The sequence below is a fragment of the Prenolepis imparis genome, unplaced genomic scaffold, assembly GCF_030444845.1.
Source record: "Prenolepis imparis isolate NDT839.2.m4 unplaced genomic scaffold, iyPreImpa1.0 SCAF_11, whole genome shotgun sequence".
Classification (NCBI taxonomy): Eukaryota; Metazoa; Arthropoda; class Insecta; order Hymenoptera; family Formicidae; genus Prenolepis; species Prenolepis imparis.
The window spans coordinates 5248845-5271467 of record NW_028141169.1 but is presented as its reverse complement, the minus strand read 5'-3'; the positions used below and the strand labels follow the sequence as shown (position 1 = coordinate 5271467).

Here is a 22623-nt window from a genome sequence, read left to right as displayed (position 1 = left end):
ATAAGAGAGCTTTCTATAAAGTTCGACAATAGCATTTTGCCGTCATAACGTATATACGAAGTAAATGAAATGATATACACGTATACAGGAATGATATGATAAAAGTAGACGCATAATGTATCAACAGTTCTATTTTTTTACCACGACAAAACACCTGACAACATACGACAGCGTTCATTCGCTTTCACAGTTTTCAAAGCGACTTTTATATTCCTCCATGCTTACAGCAGCAAACAGTTTGCGTTCTCTATGTGTAAATCAAATATGTGTACTGAAGTTGCATCAGATAAACGGCAGCCGCGTATTAATAAAAAAAAAAGCGCGGAGATGCTTTTTGATTATCTCGCTAATGACAAAACTGTAAAGCCGATTTTAAAAAATACAATAAAGTTTTGCATTTTCGTTTGCATTGCGTCCAACTATATATCATATGTAGAAATTATGTAAAACATATATTTTATACATATTTACAAAACTGAGTAAAAGTTTCTCACTTTTCTTACATTATCAAAAATAATAAAATTGAAATATTTTATATTTCTTTAATTTATATTTTTATAGCCTGTATATCTTCATTACTTCTCACAAAATGGAAATATCTCTAAACAGATAATAAGAATTTTTCTACCGAAGAAAGATACATATATAAAAAAAATATATATAGCAGCACTAACTTTTGAAATATATTCAACACATACATATAAACCAATAACTTATGTCTGAGAGGAAAGGAAAACCTTCCTCTTCAAAGCATCAATTGTATATCACTGCATTTTTAAAACTTCTCGTTTTTATTATCTACTTGTACATATTTAAAAATCAAAGAGATGTATGATAACTTTGAAGCTCTAAATATGTACACTTATTTTCAGATGGAAAATTTCTTATTATTATGTGAATCGGAGAGAGATCATAGAGCAAAAGAATCGAGCACAATTGCATATATACTTGTATGTATAAGGTGGCACGGAGGTTAAATGGCAGATACGTGAGAAATTATAACGATACTAATACTGGTTGATGCATAATGTACATTTAATGTCTTAACTTTGAATGCGGCTCACGGTCCGCCACAAGATAACATTTTAAATATGTTTTTGCATTTATATTTCCTCGCGTCGGCGCATCACGAGAAGAGAGAGCGAGCGCATTGAACACGGCCAAGGAAAAAGGGAAGTTTTTAACATAACGATTGCGAACTCGACTATGCTCCTCTACCCTTTCTAAGGCGCAGTAGCTAAGGTACTATTTCCAAGGAATTTCCCTTTTGCTTTTTCTCTATTTCCCTTTCTTCAGTAGAAAAGCTGCATCAAGAATCTACGATCTTATACTACCGACCGGGGAATACCAGAAGTTTTTCCATTCGCCATAACGACAAAAGAAACGAAGTGGCGTGAGGAACACCCTTATTTTTATTTCAGTCTGACATGACGAGCAAATTTTGACAGATTCCACATTTTTGAATATTTGTTGTGAATATGATCATTTCACGTTGACTTCACTCGATTAAAATGTAATCTTTAATAACAAAAACGTGAACTAAAATACATTGTGGAAAAGTACCTATTATTCTTTATGCATATAAAGATTAATTTTAAATATGTGATCATCAAAAAGTTAAAAGTAAAATATATAATACGACTGTATATTATAAAATCAAAATATTCTGCTATTAATTAATATCTTTTGAAATAATATAGAAGCGATTAATCTGTCTTATTGTTAATAGAAACATCTACTTTTCCAAAAGAAAAATATCTCGAATAAACATAATTAAAAAGATATAATATATTAAATTAAATATTATTTTCACATATTGTAAAAATTATAATGCAATGTGTCACCTAAAATAATAATTTGTTCCCTATATAAGATATTGAATTATCTATTATAAATATACACACACAAGTTATAGCTTACTGTTGAAAATGTTCGTAGAAAATGTCTGGGGCCAAAAGTACTAGTGGATATATTTAACATCTATTCTCAAATCGAGGTCACTTTATCTTAGCAGTTACACTCTCAATTTATCACTTACGATCGTTGCAAGTTGTAAAGTACATTTTTTATTGTTAAGTTGGAAGTTTTTCAAGTTCTTACACTTTGCAGTTCGTTTTATTCAAGCAAGAATTGCATGACCAGATCAATAAATGTCAAATCTTTTAGCATAAAGAATAATTCATCGTTAGATTTCTGCATTATCGCATTCAAAAATAATTGCAAATTGCATTTATAAATAATGGACAGATTTTGAACTAGATATGTATTTTGAATGTAAATTATTTTTCATATTAAAAAAAATTATTACATTTTATCATCGCTTGCCAAACTTAAATTACTTTGAATTATATACATATATATAGTAAAATTTTTTAAATATGTAAAAAATAAAAAGATCGGTTTTTTCAAATTCTCAAAATTGTATTGATTCTTTTAATTTTGGTTGATGCATAATGCGCATTTCTTAAATATATTTTTTTATTTTCATGCAGCTTGTTTTCATTTCATAATATAAATTAATCCAAATTTATATTCTCTCTTTAAAGAAAAACAAATTAAAATTAGCAAAATTACTCTCAATAATGCAGAAAGCTTTTAAGCTCACATAAAATGAGCATATTAGGATTAAGGATTAAAATTTGCGATAGTATCTCCTCTAAATAAGTGGTATTTCGCGATGAATTCTATGCTGTACCGCACGATCACGCCATTCTGTATAGTCTCATTGCTCCATTCAGGTCCGCCCGCTAAACTGACATTATTGCGCGTAACGCGGGTGCTCGGCGTATTCGAATTTATTCGGTGTGCAAGCCGTCGACAGCTTCGTTCGTATGCATAGCCCGGCATGTTGATTGGCTGGCACGCAAAGTCGTGCTCTCACGCCGCCAAAGTCCGCCGTCCGTGACTACTCTGTGTCCCGCACCGCATCAGGCGGATATTGCGTACACACACGCGTTGTATTAATATGTATTTAAATTAGTGCCTCAAAGCGATACGAAATTACGGTGCTCGCTGCCATCATAGATGGCTGCTGACAAATTGCACGCGCATTGCTTAGGCCGATCCGGAATAACGCAACGTTCCCGTAATATCGAAATACTAAGAGCTTTTACACCTCTGATCTGTATCATCGTGTTTCGAATTTAATACGTTAATTTCGATAACTTTACCCTGAATTCTATTTGTCCGTTTTCAAGCAACATGCAAGAGCAAAAATAAAAATAAAAGAATAAATATGTGCATGTCAAACGAATGCAATAAATAATAAAATATCCTGAATAATTTTACCGGAGCAAAACAAATTATATACCCATGAGCATTTTTATAGAGAGAGAATATAAATGTAAAATTGAATAGGAAAAAACTTCTAATATCAATTTTCTAATCGATAATACAACAACAAAATATAACTTCGATTTTTCGCAATTCGAAAAATCAATGTAAAAATAAGAGAAAAAATATATCTAGAACATAATTTTTAAAATTTCAAATCGAATATTAAAACTCTTAAGAAGAGTAAAAGCAAATTTTAAGTGCGCAATTATTGAAGGATTCTATATTAATTTTGTTTAAAAATATTTAAGAATGTTTTATGAAAAGTTCTATATCGCATGAAGTAATTTAATGATTCTTACTTGTGATCTAGACTATGAGCATTCATTATTAATTTAGGTCGGAAAGAAATCATCACCAATCTTATAACGGAAAATATCAACATTTTAACAGACACTGAGATAGAAATTAGAAAGTAGCGTTGCAGAGCATCCGAGACAACGACGAACACGCGCTATCGCTGCTCTTGACACATTGAACACAAACGCCCGCCCGAGGCGAAAACCTCAAAGTGATGTAACGAGTTACGCAACTTTATATAAAGGTAGCTGGATCGTAATCGACAATGAAACCGTGTTGCGGCACTATAAGTAAAAATATTTTTTTTATTATATCGTGCGTAGAAAGCATGGAAAATCTCGGTAATGTTGCACAGTTGGTCGTATCGAGAAGGAAAATGACAGAATTGTTACCGTGTGCGTCACGTCACGTCGCATTCGCGAGATTGATATAACACCAAGCAATACGTCATACAACTGCAGAACAGCAGAAACCTCTTAATCGCGAAAAAAATTGGAAATTAATAATTACGAAAAGCCGAGTGCGTACATATACTGATTATGAGTGAATGCATCATTCGCGAGTATTTTTGATTGATAGCTAGAGATACGGTTACCTTTTTAAATCATAGTTTTAAGAATTTACATTTATTTTTTCATCGTCGTCCATGTTTTATATCTTATTCTTCTTTGTTCGTGCGTATGTGCGATATGCATAAAAACATAAAAAAGAATACCTAACGCAAGCACAATGTAACGTCTCGCGAGAGCAAAGAACTAGCGCCGACCGGCAATGTTCCTGAAATTTATTGCAAGGACGTTGTATCCTTAATTACAATATTACAAAGTTATATCAGTAGACGCGTAAATCCAATTTAACATGGATATTCCTCGCCAGTTCTCGGAAGGCTCGGAATCCAAAGTATTTCGCTATTCTGTGTTTCAGTCTATCTCTCTCTCTCTCTCTCTCTCTTTATCTCTCGACATGGTCTTTTATTTCACATCTTTAGTAGTTCTATCTCATTCCCTTATTTGTAGTCCCAATCTCCCTTTCACTCCGCCTGGCCAAGCGCGTTGTCTTCGAAAAGTAGATACTGTTGCATCAAATCGTTTAAAACTTGGAGAATAGCCACTAAAGCAAAGCAAAGTTTATCCCATGGAGCTCTTTAATACATCTTATTAGAGAAAGTGAACAAGAGAGAAAGAGAGAGAGAGAGAGAGGAAAAGAGAGAGACTAAAGCTTATTATTTAGCGATAATTACGAGCTTCTAAAATAAGATTCAAAGATATCCTCAACTTCCCATTGAACGAGCAAAAAACGACAACGCGGCAAGATATTACACACTGAACGGAAGATTGATTAATGCCGATGATTAAAGATATGCATAAACCGCGAGAATATAAAATTTTCTTAAATGATTATTCTTTTCACTTTTCTAATTCAAGGCACGATATGGCACACTGAATCAAAATCGATAACGTTGAGCGAGCGCAGATACGATAAAATATAAAAAATAAAAATTTACATTATATATTTTGTGAAATATTTTCCTCTCTGAAAATCCGCATCTCTAACAAAATTTTTCAACCGATTTAGAACCGAAAAGCAGCACACAGCAATATGTAATAATTCGATTAAAACTCAAAGACGAAAACAAGAAATTTTCACAATTAACTATCGTAGTAAACAGCCGTACGATTTTGGGAACAACAACCTACAATAGAACACCGTACTGTTTCGTACGATTCTAGCAGATGCTGCCACAATCATCTTCTATTCGTATGTAACAGACCCGTGTAATTAATTTATGTACGCTATTTCGCGTTGTTGCCCGAGTGCTACGAATGATCGTTACGATCCTAATGATAGCACAATCGCATCTTATATCGAGCCGCAACGATATTATTCGGTATTATTTGTCGAGTTATACTACTAATAATCAAGTTCACCCTTGACAGCAATTCAAAATATAATTGTCGAGGTCATAGCTCGTTATAAATTACAATAGAAAATAATGCACTGCATTACGTATACATTCGAATATTGCATTGCAATATTCACGATCGAAACATAAATACACAAATGGAACTCGTAATATTTGTCCCTGTGTAAATATCGCGCGTAAATCGGGAAATTAAATTCATTGAAAGCGTAGAGATATGTTCGAGCATTTATCCCTTACGGCAGATTTAATTGTAACGTTATTATGTTATCCCCTTGGGAAAGTTATACTACAAAACATGTCTCACATTTAAATTCCACAACATTAAGGTACGTTAAAACATACTCCACATACCTTGACACATTATTGTAATAATGTGCAGTATACTGATAGTCAAGTATCGACTCCTTCTCTGTCGGTCTGCCATTTTTCCCTCGATGTTTCCTCTTCAAGATCCAAAGATAATCTGTAAAAAGCAAAAAAATGTTCGGTCAGTTATGCGAAGAAATAGTAGTTAGTTTTATCAAATATTTTCTTTTTTTTCTTACGTTACGACACTTTTAACTTAGCTAGCTTTTTTCAGTGAAATGGAGTAAAACAAAGTAGACATGTGAAAGTGAAGCGTACATAAAAACAGTTGTAAGTAATAAAATATATTTATCATTAATGACATAGTCCGCTACGGTCGTTATACGCTGTTGTTGTCCGCGAGCAAACAAATCGCGCAGAGTTATTAGTGGTCTTCAGTAAATAATCCTATTCTATCATTAAAGGCACGATATAAATCCAGCACGATGCACGAAGCGGGGAGAACGTATGTACATACACGCCAATCTGGCATAATGTATACATGACCAAATGCATATTGCAATATGCCGATTGGTCGGAAACGCACATAGCCATGAAATGATTAACGCATGGCTAAGTCAGTGTAATACGAGGATACAGTAATTAACGAATGTCCAATGTTAATCAGACTTATCGATATTTGAAATATGTGCACATCACTCGGCAAGACGCCACTGCAATTCGCGTTTCAAATTTGTATTCAATATTGATATGCTTCAATAATTATCAATGGCACCTCGAGTACGAAGATCAAATCGGCTAAAGATGATGCGATGAATGAAACAAGCTAATTACAATTATTTAACGCATCGCGAGTGCAAAAGCTCTGCAATATGGATACGTAGAATGTTATTGAAAATATGGATAAATGGAAACGCTGGGAATAATAAAAATTCTATTTATTTAATTCGCATATGCCGATACTCTTAATTTGATATATGCACCAACATATAGAAAAGAGAATGATGTATTCAGTTAACATACAATATTTACTTTTATAAATCTGAATCAAATGTAATGCAATACACGCATATTTCATATCTATCACTTCTTACAACTGCGAATTCCTGGATAATTTGAACTGAATTGGATTAATTTAAATTTTCCATTGACTACATATGTATATTATTAAACATTTCCGTACGTGCGTTTCTTTCTAATATTAATATTATTATTTTTTATTACACGTTTTAATAGTGTTTAATTATAAATTATAAGATATAATATTAAGATAGAGAGAGAAAGAGAGAAAGTAAATATCTTTTACATTTTTATATCTTCACACTCTCTTGTAATACATTTTTTTTTTCCTATATTTCCCTATTATTTATATATAGGTACTATGCAATCCTCCCGCATACATATGTAGAGATCTCTCTGCCGAGAGATAAGCTAGATATTTTTTAGATAAAGCTTACAGCGCAACGAAAGTTTTTGCAGGCCATTATACGGATATTTAAAGTGCAAAGAGCCTTCTAATATTATGCGCGTAATGCGCAATTCATAATGTTATCACGAGTTTTACTATATATAACAAGAATTTCCATAACGATGCTACTCGAGTAAAACGGCCTGCGTCACCACAGCTCTGAGAATTTACTTCTACTATCGCGCTCGCTCCATAATTAGCAAACTCAGTTACGTAACACCGTTATATAACGTTCGCGTTCCTTTATCTATTTTTCTCGAAAACTTGTTCGTGACAAGCTCATGGAAAAATGCTGGGCATGTATAGCTACGGGCAATTTTCCGTTGACGTTGGACAGTTATATTTGCAGAGAGCGCACAATGTAATCGTTGATAATTATAGACAATAATAAATACAAATGTAAAAAGATTGTATAAACATATGATAACTATTAGATGATAGATTTGTTTCAAAATACGCGAAAAAAAAATATATAATTAAAATATTATCTGTTTCCAAAATTTTACTTGAAACATCTAGATAATTTCGTATTTAATAAAAATGCGCAAGTGGATTAATCGCTGATCTTGACCATAGCTTAATACGTTATTGCGAAGAAAAAACATATGAAGAATTATAGTTGCTAATTATTGACATCTTGATTATATATGCAAATACGTAAGCGTGTCACGTAAAGAGTCACGTAGTTCAGGTATCCTCGTGTTATGTCACGTCTACTCGGTGAAGACCGCAGTTAGTGCATGCTAAACTTTGAGGGCATACACAGCTATGTTTACGCTCGAGAAACGAGCATCCGAGAGACTGAACATCGAATAGTCATGAGATGCATACCGAAGTAGAAACAAAATTTGGATATTAATCCTTTAAACAGTTATTTCTTATTCAGCTATAAGAGCTTCCTTAAATAAAATCGAGTTAAGAATTTCGTTAGTATAATTGTGTTTTAAGCATTATAGCTTTTATTATTAATTGTATGAAATTATATAAAACTTGAATTAACATTTATTTGCTCTTATTGTAAATTCAGGAAATTCGTAACAAAACGCGTAAATACAAAAGATTAAACAAGCAAATCAAATATCCCGTATTCAATCTTACAAAATCTTCGATAGAGAAATAAAATCTTATATTTAAATGAACTAACATTATATTACGTAGATAGAGAGAGAGAGAAAAGAGATCTTAAATCTAAATATACATACATATATTTTTAGTTTTATCTTCGAATCCAAGAACATTATCGTCGTCCTAATTTCGTCGTTCCAATTTCGAAATGTTAATGTAACAAATACATTTGATTCTAAGCAAGATCGATTCTTAGTAAATCACTAATTAATATGACGACAGAGTTTCTCTTGCACGCGCAAGTTAATATCTTGTTATCAGAAATCGATCCAATTACCAAGTGATGTCGTACCATTCGTGATTTTGCAACGGCGTCATAACAATTATTATATATCGCGCTACCGTTTACAATTACCGCGTAGTGCCAGTCGATCTCTTTTAACGGCGCGCCGATAGTTTAATCCAATTGGCCCGTTAGTAGTGTAAGCCGGGATTCGCCGCGGCGCGTTGCGTCGCAACGCGGCCGCGACGGTCGAGATTTACGAGGCGATTTACAAATTGGCGGTTATTGTACTCCGCTTCGGAATGAAACTGTCCCCTAAATCAAAACGTCTGCCGACATTCATTAAACGTCAGGACAATCCGGGAAATTGGCCGCTCGCGACGCTTCCGCCGTCACCGCGTCGTGCCACGACGGTCGTTAAGCACTGCCTCCTCCTTTGCCTGGACCCTGTCGTGACGCTTCCACCTCCGTTTCCGTAATACGCGTTCGCAATCCCGGCATGGCGGTGCGGCGCGCATGAATTTGTCAGATTTGTCGTCGATAAATCGGATAAACCGGCTTGTTTTCCCGAAACAACGCGTAACCGTGAGAAGTATAAACACACAACGTCAAAAGCAGTTAAATCTCACGAAACCGTAACGTGCCGATAAAATTAGTATGTTATCAACTTGAATCACGCGCCGTTTTAATCGCTCACCGATTAATTTTTCGTTCCAAATTTCCGTTCCGACTAACAATCAAACTATTGTATCCCTGTAATATTTCGTGATAGGCATTTAATTTCGATAAATTGATTTCGTGATATCAAAAATTACAATCAATGAAACGAATTTGCATAACGAATATGCAAATAGCTCTCACTCAATTATTGTAATTATTATAGATTTTCCTCGTTATAATCAAAAATTACAAACTTCTTTTAAAAGATATCTTGACCAATTAAAATAAATTTTATTATTAAATGGTAATAATTATAAATCATAAAAATACAAAATTTTGTTTCTAAAAGAAAGAATTCGAATAATGAAAAGTGTTATTGAAATATTTAATTTTTAATCTAATTCAATAAAATAATTCAATCAAATTTTATCATAATCTTTATATTCATATTCCTCGTCATATTCTTATACGACGTGAAAATTCTATCCAAAAAATTTACAAATTTTTTACAAACTAATTGTATACAAATTATAACTAAAAAGATTAGAAAGTTGTTGATACTTATTTACGTCTTTCAATATAGATTTATTATTTAATATTAAAATATTATACAGATTTTGTCAATATTTGTTTTAAACACATTGATTAATTAATTGAAAATCAAATCGAAGTGCTATATTTATGCTAATAATATGTGTGTATTAATACATAAATAACTTTCAATTGTAATCAAGTTTTGATCATAATATATATGAATAGTACCATTAATAATAACAACAACGAGCATCCGATGTTCATAATTCATGTTCTGGAACTATACATTCGTGCTCTATATATAATGAAGGAAATATATACACAAATCAAAAATAAATGAATATATGTATTATAAAAAATATTTGTAAAATTTATATTACACAAAAATGTCAAGTGTGTATGCAAAGTTTAAATATTTTATCATCAGATTATCATATAGTGATACACACAATTTCTTTATCTTTCTCGACGGACATTAAGCGTTTAATACTTTAACGTGGTTAAAAATTAACAAACTCGTATATCACGATAAACGGAAAAGTTGCCGAAAATAGCGGCACAATTGCCGTTATGAGTGTAGAAACAGCTCCGGTCATAGTGAACCCGCAATGTTCGATACAAGACATCTTTATTTTCTTTACGACGGGCATTACTTTTATTATCCGCGGCCATAAAAGCACGGGTGAGAAAAACAGCTGAGGCAAAAGAAACATTACAACGACTTCTTGCTATACGATAGCCGATGTCCAACTTGATCCATACTCGTCCACCCAAGCGTCTTTTTTTGTCTATTTAACGATTAGCGACAACGACGTAATCCAAGAAAAACAGAATGGATAAGACATCAAACTTTAATTTGCTATTTTGTCCTATTAATAAAATAATACAATTTCTTATAAATATAGAGAGCTGATAAAGCTAATATGCATTTTTCCAATTATTAGGAATTTTCGACAGTCTTTTTTTTAAAATAAGAATTGTACGTTAACAATTAGCAAAAATTAATGTTTGAGAAAAAGATTGTATCCAATTATCAATTTATATCAAGAATCGATTCTAAACTTATCCTAGAATATAAATAGATATATCCTGTACATCGTAATATATAGATGGATAAATAATTTCGTTATTCGATAAAGTTTAGTATTCAGTGATTCTTGAAACGAACAAAAAGTCGTCAAAACTCTTGTACGATTATATTGCATCATCGATATTTTTGTATAACCGACGATATAAGAAATAAAAAGAATGATGTCGAATCGATTGAAAGTTTGCGAGGTGAGAAAAGTTTAGTTGTTCGATAAACGTTTGTCGAGGACCGGCTAGCAATAAACGTTGTTGCAGAAAATAAACTCTCAGATACAGTTAAAGAAATGTGTGTCATCACTGATACGATAAATTTCGTTATTTTCGCACAATTTTAGTGTAATAAATGAGATATGACAGATGATCGATAAATAAAGCTTTGCTTATATATTTATGTATATCGATATATATCGATCATAATATATCTATATATATATATAAAATTTCGAAGAATGTTTCAGCTTTCCGCTTATATATTGTGTTAAAAATCTATCGCATATATTGCATTAATTTATCACATAAAGTCATTATTTTCAGAAGAATACCATCAATGTAATCTACCTGCATTTCTCCTTTCAATTTAAAATCAAAAATATTTATCCTAAAATTTAAAAAATGAGATTTTATATCTATTTTATTTATTATATTAGACATTTTTACGCGAGTATATTTTTAAAAAAAGCGCTACGTCGAAATATTAATTAAGTTTTCTTAAAGGCTGACAGGGTATAAAATGTCGCGTAGAAAATTCCACGTTATATACCGTAAGCCCTTGCCGAGGAATTCAGAATTAATTATAGTAGCTCGAATTTTAACGGTATCGAACATTGACGCGTCCGAGATGTGTGTCCAGAAAAGCCTGCAAGTGTCGCTCTGATATAATTTATGACATAAATTCCCAGTTACAGGCGGAAAATATACATACATACATACAATTTGCATATTGTATTCTTGATATCCATATTTCGTTGCTCGATTCCATTTCGCATCCTTTATCGTGGATCTCCATGTAAAACTCCACACAACAAATCGTGTGAACGCAAGCACACTGCGCAGAATGCGACAAAACAGTGTGTAATTGCATTCCGGAAGTGAACGGGGTTACAAAGCGACTCGGCATGTATTCTCGTTTTCGTGCCACGGATAATAGCTGATATGCGATCCAAATCACGCTCTAGCGCATAGCCGCGTGCATAATTATCACTATGCCGCGTTAAAAAAATATGTGTCTAGCAAAATGAAGATCACTATATTACTTGCTGTGTGTTTCAGTTCTTTATCATTTCTTTTTTTTTTTTTAAGTTTGTTGCTGGTTACTATTAACACATTTAAGAATTATCGAAAGATGAGATGAGAGAGAGATATCGAAATTAAGAGGAATTTTTAATTCGTTTAAAATCGTATTTTTATCATTTCGTTTTTATAAACGCGTAAGTTTTTATTTACTCTACATTCATCAAGATATAGCATTGTTAATTTCCATTAAGAAACATCTGGCTTCACCGCGGGATTGTATCTAACATCTTCTTCCCTACTTTCCCATAAAAATGATTGGTAACTCAGTCCTGCCTCGAACAATGTTCGCAGGGACAATCGCAGCTCTCAGCTCATTTATCTATTATTAAAAGTTTTTAACTACCGGCGTCGAGCGGCGACGACGGCGGCAACAGACCGCGTTAAGACGGCGAGGGCGAGAAAGGCAGAAAAACGCGATAAGAAAAGCACGAGAAAAAAAAATTAAAGAAGATGAAATTCTTTTGCGGGAGTTTCTTCGGGTATACAGCGAACGACCGTAAGAATGAGCTCATTCAGATCAGCATTTCTTAACGAGGAAAGTTGCTGGTACTAACGGGGTTTGTGTACACCGCGACAAACAGAATCTTGAGATTACAAAAAACTCGACGACAACAAGTGCGTTTTTATACAAGTCAGACGAATAGCGTCGCATTATTCCTGACAATCTGCGTTCAGGGTTCGAAGAACGCGTAATAATACGTGAAGGTGCGATAATACGTATCAACAACACGGCGCGCGCGCGGTTACCTTGGAGCAATATTTCCTCGAGCTGGCAATTATTTCCCCGCACAGCATAGAAATATGTATCGTTTATGCACGGCAAAAATTACGATAACAAGCATACCCCTATAAAAAACTCGAAAACGTGTATTTATTTTGGAGCAGTCTTCCCTTGTGCTTACAATAAATCTCTATGCTGCAAAAATGCGCATCATTTACACGGTCCTTCGTCATCGTGCGATCGTCGAGAACACGTTTTTTTTTTATAAAACGAGAGAAATACATGAATACACTATTCGATCGACAATACATATATCTTTGTAACTGTAAGAGCTCTTCGACTCAAGTACACTCGGGGAATCGTTTGAAGTCATCGAGGGAGAATCAGAGTAGTATGAAGAGAAAGAGAGAAAGACAAAGAATAAAAAAAATGGAATGAGAAGATTGGTGATGTTACGTCGACGCATCCTCGAAGTATTAGCCGAAGAATGATGAACAAAAATATGTCGATATGTTTGATTTTAATAATCGAGCGTCCAAATAATCCTCACTATCAGCGATATCAGAGATATAAATAATATATTTCGACTAAACACGCAAATGTCAGCGACAAACAAAACCGGAAAGTAATAATCAAACAAGCGGAACGGAATTCAAGCAACAACGATAACGTCATAACGCTCGACTAAATTTAATAAATAGGTACTTTCGAATTACACGATCGGATTGGTCTATAACTCTTTCCGGTCGCAGCTCCAAATCGCCGAGATACGTTAACCCCCGTATATATCCCACGGACGAGAGATAATACGTACTTTTTCACGAGAGTCCGTGGATTTCCGGGGACATATCGTCGATGATCTTCGTACCACCTTCGACCGCGCCGCAACTATCGATGAGTCGACCAGCGCGATGTGTCCGGATGTCCATGAAACATTTATCTCACTGCACTTTCGCGACGGTCCTCTCGTCGAATTACAAAATCGCGCAGAAAATCACCGTTGTTTCCACCGTGCCGGAATGGATTGCCGCTGAATCACTCGTGCGTTATTTTGTCCCCTGGTATTTTTCAATTATATTTACGAATGACGCGACGGATTTCGGACAGAATGAGTTATTAGCGCCAATTGCTTCAGCCGCGTGCAACAGCGTGATTCTTTTTAATACTTGATGGAAAGCTTAATATATGTTCATTAATTTTATTTCAGAGATCTATACTTGTATTTTTGAAAAGAATTTAAAAGCGCTTTCAAATTTACACTTTTTTTTCTCAAATCTTTTCTCTGTCAGATCTGGTTTAGAAATAGACCAAGGAGAATTAAATTCTCTTTCTATTTGTAATTCAAGAAAGAAACTTATTTCGAAAAAGAAAAGGTATTAAATCAGATTTTTTTTATCTAATTAGAAATATGTCATAAAAAGAAGCACGCGACATTTAGTGAAACTCTGTTCTTACAGTCATCTTAAATTTTTGAGACATTATCACACTCTCGTGAAAAAAGTTTGCCTATATTTAATAATATTCTTCCACCGTAGAGAATATTTGATTTTTTTCTAGCCGTTCCTGAATAGAAGACTATCTAAACTTTTGCTCTTTATGCCAAACGGCAAAGATTTATTGGTGTAATCACGCGCACGGTACACGTCGGTGACAACACGATTATTCGCGGCTTCTGATCGGCGACGTACGATCGATTCGGAAATATTATACTTCCGGAACGGGCGGTCGCGCCGAGCAAACGATCGTCAATGTACGTCATAAATCTACCGAACGATATGCACGCCGCCAGATTTCGTACGAATTCATGCTCGAGCAGTGCCGAGTCGTTAATCAATTCCGAAAAAGAGAACGCGCATTTCTCTTATCGTATAAGAATTACACGCATCTAGCTTCGTTATCGCGAAAAAAAAACAATTTCTTAGAATTTCTCTGTCATTTTTCAATCTTATGTAAGCAAAAGGAACTATGAAATTGACGTCGAATTGATCCGATGCGAACAATGTTTAGTCAATCGATAAGTCGTGAAATTACCAGCGAGAGATTGAACATATTATTTTGAAAATAATATAGGTAAATCCAAGATTGGAAAGCATTCGAGCAAAAGCACACAAAGATTGTTCTATTTTTAGAGAATAAATATTATTTTTAAATGGCGTAAAAAATATATCCAGATAGTAACATCACACAAACGAGTTATATAAACTCGTTTGACATGGATTTTTATAACGCGCGTTGTAACAGCAAATATTAAATCCTTTAACTAACAGGCTTATGTTATTTTCAAAACAATTGATTCAATTTTCTTGTCCTTCGCATATCAAGACACAGCTAACAAATAAAGCAATTTTCATATATGCTTCCGGATAATATCAATCACAAAAGACCAGTAACATGAAAAATCTCAATAATAATAGAGCTGCAACATCACTAATATGACATTAACAAGTCATATATCGCAAGCGATGATCGAGAATATAAATATCCGTAGTCGAACATCTGTAGAGGAAACTTCGGAATCACGTGACCCGTCAATCCCTTCGTCAGCTTCAAGTCCTCCAATCTTTCTCGTACACAAGGACCGGCGTGCAACACGAGAACATACCGGAGCAACGAACCGATCCCGAACTTCTCTCTCTACTCTCAAAGCGACAATCGTTCCGGAGAACAAGCAGCGACAAAAGAAAAACTCATGCCGCGCAACTCGTCCCGGCCGATCACGCGCGAACTTACGACGAGCTTCCTTTGTGTCGGATCCTCTGCTCCGATCTCGTTCGAGGGAAATCGAAAACCGCGCACCTGCGAAACTATGTGAATACGAGGAACAGAACTTGATCTCGATGCATCCACTCGACTGCCGAAAGTTGGCCGCTGCGTCGAGTCGAGTTCGTCGCGTATAAAGCGCGAAGGGCACGTCAAAGGGCAACGATAGACACAGCCGACGCGACACAGCCGCGACACCGGACTTTAGCACGACGGCATCCCGAAAGCCTCTTCAACCTTCAACCACGTCGCGGCTACTGCTGCTGAATGCTGGCTGATGGTGCTGGCTGGTGGTGCCGGTGCTACTGCTCGACACCGCGTATATACTGCACGATGAACACGGACACGCGCGCTCAACCCTGCGCGAGCGCAATGCCGGCGACGATTCCGGCAGTAGGGGGTTGTTTGATGCCAGCCACCTTCGGAAGATACTTTTACCAGTGACTTGACATCTCGCCCGTGCGCACCAAGGCGCGTGACAATTGCTACCGGTCTATCTTGTAACCGGTGTTGTCAGAATTTATGCAATTTGGACCATAATGTTGAATATATATGTATATGTAAGTATATTTCTCTCTCTCTCTCTCTCTCTCTCATTCAGGATACAAAGAAAAGAAAGATATGTTGCATTTCAAGAGTTTTTTTTAATTATATAATGTATTACTTATTCGCAGAAAAATTGTGCCAAGAATTATATTTCCAGCATGTTCTTTATAAACTTTATGTACGCGAAATATTAAATTATTTAAATAATTTTTAAGTATAGGGATTAATTATTTATTAGAATTAGACGATTAATGTATCACGGAGCTTATCTTTATTTTATTTACTCGATCCTGTGATTCGATTGTTGCGCGTTCTCAATTCGAATTATATTTAGATTCGTGATACATAAATCGTTTAATAAATAATTAACTTATACACATATATTTAAAATGCTTGTATAATTTAATATTCCGCGTTATATATACATATGTTATATTATAGTGCGTAAAATATTTTGGCAACGAATTATCAATAACATACCTATTCGGTATTCGGTGTCGAAGCCCGCTATTGTTGACGTGCTTCAGCTCCGTTTTATTATTCGCGCGCCGACAATCGAGCAGAAAAGTAGTGGTGCGAGACGCTCCGTCAAATTCCTTTTATAAACTCGATCGCGATCAGTATCGGAAAACGATTCGCTATGATAATATGATTAATTGACTTCTACAATTAATAACTACATATGTATATTGCGGCAGATCTCGAAGTGCATTTTTTGCGTAATTTCTTCGTTTAATTAAATAAGAATTAAAGTGACAGGAATCTAAATTATAAATTATTGTTTCATTGCCATCTTTATAAACAATTAATTTTTTAAAGATACTTAGAGTCAAATATATTTTGTATTCCCGAATATTTAATATTTATTTTAATATTTGATTTTTTGACGCTCTAAATATAATTTAAATTGAGGACACGCAAGAATCGAATCGCAGAATCAAGTAAATAAAATAAGAATAAGCTCCGTTAATCGTCTAATAAATAATTAATACTAAATAATAAATAAATAATCTTTATGCTTTAAAATACTATAATTTAATATTTCGCGCATACATATATGTATTAGACTATAAAGAACGTGCTGGATTCTTGATACAATTTTCCTGCAAGTAATACGCATTTATATAATTTTAAAATAGCTTGAAATGTAAAACATGTCTTTCTTTCCTTTTATTTATTTCTTTATATCCTATTGGGGGTGCTTACCAAGAGAATATTTGATAATTGAAAATCAATAATAAAAAATATATAATAATGATCAGGTCATTGATTATTTATTATTACAGCTGTGAGATAATTGCGATTTACTTAAAAAGGAATAATGAAACTTAAATAATTTCAAAGTTCCTACTATCAAAAAGAAATAGAATTGTATAAAATATCTATATGTTGTAAAATACTATATATTTCGTAAAATAGAAAGAACACATTATGTTTCACGTCAAGTTTCAAAAAAATATTATGCTCCTACTTCGAAAAAAATTAATTGCTAGTAATTTCCATCATTTTCTCGAGGACGTTAAATAAACGAAAATATAAAAAAAAAACGAAAGTGAAGACGCTCGAGGCAAAGCGCCATGACGAGTATCGACAGAGAACAGCGAGGAGGAATTTGAGAAACGAAAACATCTGACGAGAACCGGTAACAGCAAGTTGTTCGCCGTGTCTAAAACCAACGAGATCAAACGCATTCACGCAGCCCGGATTCGTTTGACGTCCACTGTCTGGAAAACGGGGGAGTTGGCTGCCGCGGAATCCGCGTCTTGACGTCCCCTCGGTACGATATACCGGGTTGCTGGCAATATCTCTCCCGGGCGTGTAACATACAGGATAACGGTGGCTGTGCAACATTGTTGAACGCACGCTCAGTTTACGCGTATCCACGCCGACGATATACCCGTCCCTCCCCGATCCGAATCGAGCGTTACTCAGTCGTGAGGAATTCTTTGATACCTACCTACCTACCTCCCGGGGAAACATTTCACCAACCATCGTTCGCGAGATTCCGCGAGTTACCCCTGGGACATGTATATGTGTATGTATATACGTATAACTAGCGCGCTAAAACGTGCATTTACCGCGTTCGAAGGTCTTTACTGTAAACAGATCCAATAAGCACACGTATGCATCACAATCCGACTCCGTAACAACGGAGACTATGTACTATTACTGTTATTATTTATGTATAATAACAAAGTGCAGCGACGAAAATAATACGCGATCGCTGTGCAATAAAAATAATTTTATCACCTGCAACCGTAAACTGGAACTTGACATTTCTAAAGATATTTCCGTAAAAATCGATTATTTCTTTTCTTAAAAATGTTGAGTGAAATTGCAAAAATTGAATGATAACAGGTTTTGTTTCTAAGCTCGTATATTAACGTATATCAACGCGGCAAAATGTTAAACGCGTAGATAGCGAAACATTTTTGAATGCGCAATCCCAGTCGGAGGAAATATATTACGTGTAAATTCCTTACGTAAAGAAGCAACGATTATCGTCCGGGTTGAAAGCGAGTCGCGATCGAAGACGATTGTCGCCAGCAGCTCTGACTACCCGTATACATGTGCGGGTCTTTCACGACGGTCAGTGGCACTCTATTTACCCGAGATTCCCCTTAACGGCGCTATACTCGGGAAAAGGAATTTGTGTCGTACCCGCAGAATGACTCGACACGTAACAGCCGTTTCGTATACGATGGCGGATTTATTCGTCGTACACAAGGAATCTCCTTGCACGGAAAGTTTAGGTGAACGCACGCGCCGCAATAAGGCGGATCTACCAACAAATTGAGCACCTAAATTCGGCAAAATGTTTCTTCTCTCTCTCTCGCTTTTCCTCCCTTTCTCTCTGTTGCGCACGCGGTTATATATAGAAGAATTTAATCTCTCATTTTTAATTTTTAATTTCTCTTTTTATTTATCTATTTATTGTATTTTATTTTGTATTTTTATTACTATTTTTTATTATTTTTAATTTTATTGCATGGCATTTGTGTTGAGAGTGAATATCGCGCAATATAATTCTATTTACCCGGGTAATGTAAATGTATCGCATAGAATTTTAAATATTATTATATTTCTTGTTCGATGGAAATACAGAAGATATACATCTAATTGTAAGATCATTTGGACATCGGAGCAAATTACGAAGAAGTGACGATCCTTCTTTGAACGGCCGCGATGGTTTCGCGAGTGAAACGAATTCTATCTCGTCAAATAATCCCGTCCGATGTTGTTAAATCCGCTCGACTTTATCGGGCGGTAAATTCCCCAGCGTGACAGATTTCTTAAAATATTTTCAATATCGTCGGTGCGCGCGTAATACTGCCTCTCAAGCGCCTCCAGGACGCCCCGTCGCGTAAAGTTGAGTTTTCCGAGGATCGACACTCCGGCGATCGAGTTCGCGCGCTCGCTCGCTCACACGGATGCTCGATAAGGTATCTATCAGCGTGCGTCCCGTGTCAAAACGGTTCCCGCGAGACTTTCGAGGCGACGATGTCTTTGTATACGAATACTGCATGGACAAATTCGAAATGTAGTCGTACTTAGCCCGATATATTCCACCGACGAAAGGCGGAAAATATTCGGAGCGTTAAGAATATTTGCAAGAAAATTCGCGACTTTAATTGGAAGAGGAGGATTTTATTCGCGCACCGGTAGATGCGTGAAAAAATGCGAGAGCTTCTTTTTAAATACACTTTAACTTTTTAAAAGACATTAATTATTCATTCAGAATAATGCGATAACTTTGCATAGGGAGAAGATACGCGAACTCGTGCTTTTTCTTGGCCGGAGAAAAAATGTAACTCGCGAGATTCCAAGTGCGAAGGAATTGTATTTAGAGCGACAACTGAAAATGAATTTCTACCCTTCGCACAGCGGTTCACCCGTAAAGCCTTAAAACGGTGATGAATTCGGTTGTGTTGGCTGGCCTAACTGATTGCAATTATTTCCTTACAAAGCAAATTGCCTGTCACGAAATCGTGTTAGAACTTACTACGTTGAATCGCATCAGGTATGCTGGGAGCACTTCGAGACGCTTCTCTCGAAATGCCGCGTGCACACCTGTCTCTGTGACTATGCTTCGCAATGCTAGGTAATACCAATTTGTGACACGTAATCCTTGGTTGCTGTGCGTATCGCGTGCATGCACACATATACAGCACGCACACGGGCATAAATACTTACGTAAACACACACAGGCGGACAGAAGATAGAAAAGCAGAAAGCGTGCCTCTGTGTAGATATGTTACGTGGACGACTGTGCACGTTCATGTGTGAAACGAAGCTTTCAATTTAAGCCAGCAAAGCACACAGACCCTCGTAACGAACATGGGACGAGACTTCGTCACGGGTCGCAATTAAATCCCGAAAGTACGCCCTATTCCTAGAATGCACGTACGCGTATGTGAACCGAAGATAATTGGAGATAAGATGACAAAAAACGAATATACGTACGAGAAAATGATGAGAAAATAGCGATTGCAACAACGATTCCTAGCTTTCTTAAACAAATGTCAAGGTTTTCTTACATTACGAAACTTTCAACCGGAGATTAAACGACTTTGCATTATCGCGCGCAAATATATTTAAAAATATAATTAATAAAAAAATTGTTTTCTTCGCCGTAAGAATTTCTCGAAAAATTATGACAAATTTTTATGTTTGTGTGATAAATAAGTTTAAAAAATAATTTCATCTATTACCAAAATATTAATTGGTAAAATTAAAATGTTTACCTACAAGAAACATGGACATTAACAATCTTTCTGATTTAATAAATTTTTCAAGCTCTCAACTTCACAAATATGGATCGAGTTTATTCTATAAAAATTTATATTAGGTATATATATATATATGCATGATCTTTCAAATCTCTCTCTATCTCTCCTTCCTTCGTGTCAAATCTATAATCTGATTGCATTTTAATTTAGGAATGAACTATATACGGTGCTATTTTATGCATCTTGCTATTTTACGCGCAATCGCAAATTGATCTTTTCTACTGACGTATGTAAACGATGATGGTTTAGTTTAATTTAACACTTTTAATGAACAAGAATCGTATATTAGAGCTAGTTACTCATCTTTCGCTAATACTCGATACTCATATTTATCGCGGTTAAAATTTCCCCACCGCGATAGCATGAATTATCATTACCGAAAGATCCATTTTCTCCGGCTTCCATTTTCTTTGTTCCGCAGACGTATATTCAATTCTCTATTCCCCATCTCATTTACGCGTACCTACTTCTCCATTCATTAAATCATGAATGATATGATTTTGGGAAGATTCTCTGTCGAGTAGAATGTTTAAGTACTTACGAGCATTTAAAGAGTACCATTGGGAACGTAGCTTTAATTATATTGAATGGTATTTTATATCACATAGTTTTTATCTTTATTCGTATAAAAAATTAATAAAAAATTAAGCTATTAATTAATAAAATGATCTTATATATGTATATCTTATATATTTAAAAGAAAAATTATATTGCGGATAAATATTGATTTAATTTAATCAAACTATTGAAATTAACTTTGAAGAATTTATAAATTACGCACTACTTAACGAGAGCGGGAGTTTTAAGAGTTTCGCATTTTAAATAATCAATATCCAACATCATGATTAACGTAATAGATTTTATCTCGGAAACTTCTGCTTTAATAAGCAGAAAATACGTTTTGCTTGAGAAGTTCCTGAATAGTTCAAACTGTACAGTAACGACATTTTTTTTCTAAAAAGCATTGTACGTTGTCATTAGATCTAAGAATGTTAATAACTATCGTCGCGACTGAGATTACCATGTATTGTAGGAAAGTATTTACGTCGCTTGTACGTGAATGTACTCGCAACTATCCTATAAGGAATATTAGCGCTATTTCACAATGGTATTAATAATTTAGAACCATTTTAACGTCGAGTTAACACAGCGAACAATGATTTTCGTCTTGATTTCACCCTCCCAGAAGTTCCTCTTAAACCTTCCCCCCCTGCACTCTCTCGGTATAACTGCTTCATACTCTCCCCGTAAAGCTTATCCTCTACAATGCATATTTCATAAGCATATTAGCTATTGATGTGTTAGTAGGGAATGCGTAGCTTAAAACGCATATACGCAATGCATTGATAAAAGCGCATAATAATTGCAGACAGAATTATTTCTATTGCATACAAGTCTACTTGATTTCTCTAACTTCGCGGATGTCTTAAATAAATACTAAAACAGAGAATCTCTATTCATATTACTAATAATCTACAAGAAAGTTAATTAGCTCCTATTTTTCTCTGTGTAAAAATTCTTATTTTGCAATTTTCTATTATATGTATATGT

At 34.9% G+C, this 22623-nt stretch overlaps 1 protein-coding gene across 11 annotated transcripts in view; it reads right to left on the bottom strand.

Moving 5' to 3' along the window:
* LOC145943039 (lachesin) overlaps positions 1–22623 on the bottom strand; it is a 340250-nt gene that overhangs the window by 277217 nt on the left and 40410 nt on the right. For 5 of the 11 annotated variants that reach the window (XR_014426461.1, XR_014426462.1, XR_014426464.1 and 2 more), the window contains exons 1-3: positions 15707–16023; positions 13791–14034; positions 5909–6020 (exon numbers count right to left, since the gene is read on the bottom strand). Coding sequence is in view for 8 of the 11 variants with exons in the window: in XM_083050253.1 (XP_082906379.1) it covers positions 5909–5981 (73 nt within the window). In the remaining 3 variants the exon portion in view is untranslated. Of the gene's footprint in view, positions 1–5908; positions 6021–13790; positions 15304–15360; positions 16024–22623 lie in introns of those variants that run through there. The other 6 variants (XM_083050247.1, XM_083050248.1, XM_083050250.1 and 3 more) reach the window with 6 other exon arrangements.